This window comes from Sphaeroforma arctica, assembly GCF_001186125.1.
Source record: "Sphaeroforma arctica JP610 unplaced genomic scaffold supercont1.304, whole genome shotgun sequence".
Classification (NCBI taxonomy): Eukaryota; class Ichthyosporea; order Ichthyophonida; genus Sphaeroforma; species Sphaeroforma arctica.
The window spans coordinates 67,696-75,224 of NW_014040254.1; the positions used below are offsets into that span (position 1 = coordinate 67,696).

A 7,529-nucleotide genomic window follows, 5' to 3' on the forward strand; every position below is an offset into this window, starting at 1 on the left:
TTTTGACGATAACATATATTTTAGTGCATATTTATAAAACCACGATTTCGGACGCATACCTGAGGGTAATTTCTAACCGTGGAGTACTAATCCGATCTATGAGACAATGTGATGTTACTTTCTTTATGATGTGTTTGAAACGGCTTCCGCACAGAGAGCGATGGTACGAAGGTTACAACAATATACAACGAGCCGAGAGACATCGCATTGGAACACTCTGTAATGAATAGCAACACAATACACAATGCACTAGCCGTGACTTCACATTGTGTTCAGAGATCAGCCTATGGCCCCACTGAGTGCGTATGGTCCGTTTATTCGGTTTTCTTGAGCACGACAGCATTCTCCTCCTGCGCAGAGTCAGCGCACACGTCGTCTTTCTCGTTCTCTTGCCAATGGATAGTCACAGTCTTCTCCATGGGCTGCGGCAGCAGATACAGGTCCTTGTCGCGCATCCAGGCGACCACCTTGCCTTCAGGGCTTACGCGTGCTAGTTTGTAGGGCAGTTCTTCACCAGACTGTTGAAGTGACAGAGGTATTAGCAGTGCAGCGTATCACAATTGTCACTCGTTCTCTGAACTCCGATGTGGAACTTTTACGTTCGATAGGGATAACGATATCTATGTCGCTAGGAGGGATAAAAGCAAATCAGAAAGCACCTAAACATGACATCAACACAAGCAAAGCGACACCAGTTCTGCGCAAATGCACGCGTGGTATTTGAATGATTGTGCTGTTATTCCTACTTTGGGTCGTACGATGAAGGTGAACAGTCCTGGGGTGTCGGGGTCTCTAGTGAACTTGGGTGCTTGCATGGGGTTCCAGTTGCCTAGTTCTTCCTTCTCGCCCACCAGCACAACGTCGTCGTCATTGGCTGAATCGCAGATCACATTGAGACTGATCTTACGGGAGGGTCTGCGGAGATCAGCGTATTTCAACATAAAAAAATATATGAGCAAATAAGGCGAGGCACGGAGGAATATAGATTGACTAAGGAAAGGGATCCCCACTTGAACTTATCTAAATATGGGACTGTAAATGCAAACTAGGATCAATAAGAGACCGCGCACTAGTTGCACCGGTTGAAGAAGGCGAGATGGCGACAACAGCACGGGCGCAGGATAACGCAGAGTGAGTGAACTAGCGAGTTCAATAGTGAATCGTTGAAGGGTTTGAGGATTAACTAAACCCTAAAAGGGGTATAAGAATAGAAACCCTAAAATGATGGGCATTATATACCATTCATACGAGCAGGGGACAATGGTCTTTTGCCCTAGATATAAACAGATGAGTCCAGATGCCCGATAAAAATAATGACAAGGCGAGAGAAATCAAACCGAGTGCAATAAGTGAACGCACACAACGCGCGACAAAGTATGATTTGCAGACGCAAAATGAGGTTGTGACTGAATTGCACATAATATCGTGAATAGACAAACCCAACCACAGCCCAACACTGACAGTCAGTCTGGTAGACAGGACAAGGACAAGGCCATCACAGCTCGAATGATTATCGAGCTGTTGTCCAAAGTAGTAGGTAGTATCAGTGGATCAAGCTTTAAAACATTACTGTGGGGTTTAGGGTTTCAGAGTTAATTGCGTATATGCACTTGTACCACATATATTGGTGGGCACTAGCTCACTCTTACGTCACACAAAATACTCTGAAAAGAAATACAATACCAAATATCCTGCACAACACAACACCCCCATCTCATCACAAACCAGTCCTGTCTTACAGAGGGGTGCGTGTGCACGCACACACTCTTCCCATACCCTCGCCACGGCAGGTCCCTGGTGATGTTGTGGCCCAGGCAGTTGAGAAGGATGGTGAGTATGTCGCGCGTTTCTCTGGGGCTGGTGATCCATGCGGTCGTGCATGCGCTGCGTGCCATGAAGTCGTTGCCTGTACTGAGGAATTGGTCGCCCACGTGCAGCGTGGTCGAGGCGCATGCGCCAGTCACGCGCTGCATGACTTTGACGCCCAGGCTTTTGTTACCAATGTCCACCCACGCTGTACAGACAGAGAGTGTGCATGGGCCAAAGAGAGAGAGAGATGCATGGGATGGCTGTGGTGAGTCGTGGATGCTCACTCAAAAGGAATGACACACCGGTGCTTGCAGTATATAATACCACTTGCTGTTCAGAGTTGGAGGACTTTCGAATTTCACGATCAGACTAGCTTGATACTGTTCATTGATTGCAGACTATCGCTTCGGCATACTACTGACTTGCCCGAGAACAGATCGATCACAGACAATAAACTGTAGAGGGCTACCACAGTGCAAAAGAACACAAGCGGGACATACCATCGGATCCTCCGTTGAACGCGCAATACGGAATCGAAACCTGCAATGGATTGAACAATGAATGATCTCATTAGAACGATAGTCATTAGTGCCAGAGCTCTGGCGATGGACTGGCAGGGAGTGTCTGGTACGCCATTGAGTGTCTATGGGTGAAGGTCAGCGGTGCGAGTGCAACATACAGATTGTGCTAATTTAAAGTAACGGTAAAACCTAATGTATGTGCAACTGTGCAGAACATCAGTGCACAGACATACAAACAACACAGACGACACACACTTTGATATTTGAAGATAGATACACTTTAATAATAACACCTAAAACTATGACATGCAAACTTGAACATCTAATGGAACATACACATTTACAACACCGGAGAAGCACTATATCTGAACACTGTGAGCACTTGATAATACATCTGTAACACAACACACACACACACACGGCCTCTCAACAAGAGAATACTAAATACAGCACTTCACTGCACATTGACATTACAATCCCAATGCAACACACACGAGGACATTGGACAATTGACCTCAGCTAAACTCAGCCTATTCACTGGTCCTTGACTTACATTTGTTTTCGCCAGCTCTGCTTTGCACCGCAGCACGGCTTCATCTAAATTCTCTCTCGAAATATAAGCCTACACGTGTCAAAGGATTAAAATGAGATGATGGATATAAGAGATGCTACAGAAGCAAAGAATACTGCAAGTTTATGTCGCTGGCATCGAGATAACTACGGGTATAGAAACAGCTCCAAACATGTGTAGAAAGGGGTCAACGAGATGGTAAGTGAACATGCAGTAAAGACATAATACATTGAAATGTTTCAGTACACGACAAACATTAAGTAAACGTTGTCGAATGATGCATGTACCCCCCATATATCACCTGAAAGATCAGTATGCGATAAAAAACCTTAACTCCACCATACACAGCTATATTAGTTTGGTTGATCTTTTTTGGATCATTAGGTTTTTAGCGAACTGATATATGTGCACCCTGCAATGTACCTAAACCTTGTGAATAGTCTGGCATCGCGACATTCACGGCCACCAATACCCTGTGAATGGATAGTGGACATTAACAGCTAACTGTTCTGAACCTTAAAACCCTAAATTCTAAACATTTATACACACCAATGCCCTGTGCACAAACAGTGGACATTAACAGCCAACCAACAGTAGTCACTGAATGATCGGTGCACCAGTCTTAAACAATTAAGGTCTCTCACCATGCAGTGGTTCATAGAAAGCCCACACTCTCAGCCGCGGTGGGCGAGTGGATGCACTTGCACAAGGTAGCCATATGCACACACCTTGTGATGAACACTGATCGCACACCTTGTGATGAACACTAATCACACACCTTGTGATGAACACTAATCACACACCTTGTGATGAACACTAATCACACACCTTGTGATGCACTCTGATCATGCCCACGGCTCGTGTCTTGCGGATGACCATGGCTGGCAGCTGCAGCTCCTTCAGCGTGGCCACCAGTGACGCCTGCGACATATCCAGCACTGTGTCTATCTCGTTCTGCTTCCACTCCTTCATCTGCGGCAGATTAAACTCCTCGTCCGGCACTGTGTACAGATGTGCATCTGCAACGCAATACACCACAGCCAAAAAGAACAGCCAACAACAACAGTCATGAGAAGTCACACGTGAGTGCAAGTCACCTTCGCCTCAGAATATATCTAGCCAATACTTACACGATACGAAGTAGAGGGAGAACAACGGAAGACAATGCGTCACTACTCAAACAATAGCACTAAAGCATTCCATGGGACACCATCGACGAGAATGTCTGTGAACGGTTTATCACATCATTGAAAGATTATCACACAAGCACGCATTGGTTTCTTCTGCACTTTTGCACCACACGTCAATCATGTGTAGTGGCGCATGACTTGTGGTCGTATGACTTTCGATGTGAAGTGAAGTGAAAATGAAAGTGTGCAATTATACAGAACGAGAGGCGATAAGCATGCAGAGTACATGTAGTACGTATGAATTAACGTACGTATTGCGCATGTTGTCGAGCCCGTCTACGAGCAATTGATAGTTTACACTTGACAATGGCACGCGTACACAATTCACAGGGGGGTTGGGGTATTGAACATACACAGCACTACGCTCGCAATTACCTTTGTCAGTCTTGAACAGATAGTTGCACTCTCCTCCCAGCACATAGAACTTGCTCAGCACTTCAGGCGGCAAATTGCGATCACGGAACATCTGCAGTAGACCATCCAGTCTGATTGGTGCGTGTGTACATTCAAGAGTCAGCATATAGATACCTTGTTTGTTCATGTGAGACTCTATTTGTTGACAGTGCACTTCATGTGCATAAAGGTCTACTCAAGAGGTCTGCATACAAAGACAGCCTGATCAGAGCACACCATACGACGCACAAACAGTATCAGTTGAGCAGTTTGGCAGACATATCCAGGCGGAGTGGTGCAAAGACAGTCGAATATTTCTTACACCGTATTGACCTCGCCAGCGAAAAATCAATTTGTCATGAGAAAACACAGAGCGGCAAGAACAGTACAAGCATATCATTAGAAGACCATAGAAGAAAGGTGTTCACAGCCCATGTCGTTATTAGGAACCCTAAACCACCCCTAAAACCCCTAAAACCCTATGAAACAGTCCCCTATACTGCGTGTGCCCCACACTGTGCGTGTTTTGCTGTACCGCCCAAACGAGTGCATCTCAGTAGTTTGTACATACCGTGCCTCGTACTTCTCGGGCGAATTGGCGTAACCTGCAGCGGTCACTACAGCCACACACAGACCAGCCTCCATCAACTTGCAGATGATCCGCCCCAACCCTCCTTCGCGGAAGTTGTCACCATCTGGGTACAAGGTCTAAAAAAGCACGCAAGAGACGGAAGGCACACCCTTTATGAGACCAACAACTAACCAAATAGTCAGCAACCTGAACCCTGAAACTAAACTCTAAACTCTAAACCCTAAAACCAAAAATACGTCCTAGAGTAATAATCTGTAACCCGTGGAACAAGACAGTGGATATAAGTTTTGTTTACGTATTGTGCATCAGTTAGTTTCAACCTAAAAACCCAATGGCTACCTACCTGATCGCCATCGAATGTGATGAGCTTCAGATTGGGTGCGATGGCGTGTGCCTGGGCGATGTTGAGAATATGCCGAATATCTGCGGTGGAAAATAGCGAGCGACATCAGACTGAGACACCGAACGAGCACAAGTGAAACATAAATGACAACTGAAGCACAAGTGAAGTATAAAGAACAATTGACGCACAAGTGAAGTATAAATAACAACTTTCAAGGAAGCCGATAACATTCAGCGGAAACACGGAACAATGGAGTACTCTACTCTGGACGCGGTTACAGCTTACCATCACAGTTATTGACGAATGCGCACCGAAAACACTCCACACAGTTTTCACTGCCGATATGAAGTAACCGCGGATATGAAGTAATCGCAGTAGTATTCGCTGGTTCATATTGACAGCAACGGCACTGATGAATTATCACGACACTTTCAAGACTTCAAACTACAAATATGTAACGGAATGAACAAGAACATATGTATCTGCCTAAGCGACAACAGGGTGACAACGCACACACTTACTCAATAGAGGCGTCAACTATCATGTCACACAATACTTTGCGCTACGAAGAAGTAAGATAAAAATTATTTTTGTAAATGTTGGATGAGACAGAGGCACCACACAAAATCCCCTTTGAGTACCAGAAATCGATACACAAAACAGGGCAACATACCGTTAGACAACACCCATTGCTGAACGTCGCCGAAGATAAACATCGCCAATATCAATTGGCAAAAGAAAAGTCTAACTACCGTTGAATTTAAAGATAACCTACGGTTGAATTAAAAGTCTACCTACCATTTTGAATTAAAAGTCCACTTACCGTTGAATGAAATGGGGATGTGCTTCCGTAGCGTGACCCTGTAGAGACTGTCATAGTGTCTGAAGGCTTCAACCAACTTAAGCTCCGTGAAGAAGTATCCAATCGTCGGGATTAATTCTTTCAAACGCGCTGAAGGGCACAGTGGCGAAGGTTAATGCATATCGAATCTTAGAAGACTATCGGGTGCCAATGAAATACATAGCCTTGAAATCATACATAGGAATATCATACATACAACAGTTCTGACATGATACATAGGACAGCCCTGACATGATGCATAAGACTGTCCTGAAATAACACTTACGATAGTCCTGACATGATACATAGAACAGTCCTGACATGATACATAGGACAGTACTGACATGATGTATAGGACTGTCCTGACATGATACATAGGACAGTCCTGACATGATGTATAGGACAGTCCTGACATGATACATAGGACAGTCCTGACATGATGCATAGGACAGCCCTGAAATAACACATAAGACAGCCCTGTCATGATACATATGACAGTCCTGACATGATACATAGAACAGTCCTGACATGATACATAAGACAGTCCTGAGATGATGCATAGGACAGCCCTGGCACCATACATAGGGCGGGTGAAGAGAATTTCTCGGAGTGTATTTTGATGCGGCAACAACACATGGCAAGACACAATGACTTTATGTGCAGTGAATGGACACACACGTGGCACCTTGAAAAACCACGTGAAATGCTCTCATCCGCAAGAAACAACTATATAGTATTCAGCAAACGACAGTGAGATTGAGAGAAGAAGACAACTTCATGAAAGCTATCACTATGTATTGTGGCTATTAGAATGACATAGCGAATGACACGACATGATCGATGACAACGGTACCAGACGAAGCGAAGCAGCTGAACTCAACAGTGACTGTTATTTCCAGGGCACTGTGCAATGCACAAACATGGCGCCAGCGCATGCAGTTGAAAAACCGGTAGAGGTTGTAGCTCATCACTCGTGAAATCTACAGCGGGTTTTTTCATACTCTAGCGAGTCACATCAGGTAAGAAATTGCCAAGCATCCATGCATAATGAAAAACAGCAGCAGAAAAGACAAAGTCCGACTGCATGACGTATATTTATATAGAACATACAAGGCGTTTCATCTCCAACAGCCGCAAGAGCACGATGCTCATCCATTAAATCCTCTATACTGCGTATTGTACAATAGGTGGCAAGTGTAATTTGATGATGGTGTATACACGAGTATATGCACACGGCAACACTACGTCCACAAATATAATATGCACAAA

At 44.8% G+C, this 7,529-nt stretch overlaps 1 protein-coding gene across 1 annotated transcript in view; it reads right to left on the bottom strand.

Moving 5' to 3' along the window:
• Positions 1 to 113: 113 nt before the first annotated feature.
• The window catches only part of SARC_05013 (hypothetical protein), an 8,746-nt gene continuing 1,330 nt past the window's right edge, over positions 114 to 7,529 (bottom strand). The window contains exons 3-13 of the mRNA XM_014301139.1: positions 7,371 to 7,429; positions 6,243 to 6,371; positions 5,420 to 5,499; positions 5,056 to 5,192; positions 4,467 to 4,576; positions 3,730 to 3,920; positions 2,884 to 2,952; positions 2,310 to 2,349; positions 1,777 to 2,014; positions 747 to 915; positions 114 to 518 (exon numbers count right to left, since the gene is read on the bottom strand). Coding sequence (XP_014156614.1) covers positions 315 to 518; positions 747 to 915; positions 1,777 to 2,014; positions 2,310 to 2,349; positions 2,884 to 2,952; positions 3,730 to 3,920; positions 4,467 to 4,576; positions 5,056 to 5,192; positions 5,420 to 5,499; positions 6,243 to 6,371; positions 7,371 to 7,429 — 1,426 coding nt within the window. The 3' untranslated portion in view covers positions 114 to 314. The remainder of the gene's footprint in view (positions 519 to 746; positions 916 to 1,776; positions 2,015 to 2,309; positions 2,350 to 2,883; positions 2,953 to 3,729; positions 3,921 to 4,466; positions 4,577 to 5,055; positions 5,193 to 5,419; positions 5,500 to 6,242; positions 6,372 to 7,370; positions 7,430 to 7,529) is intronic.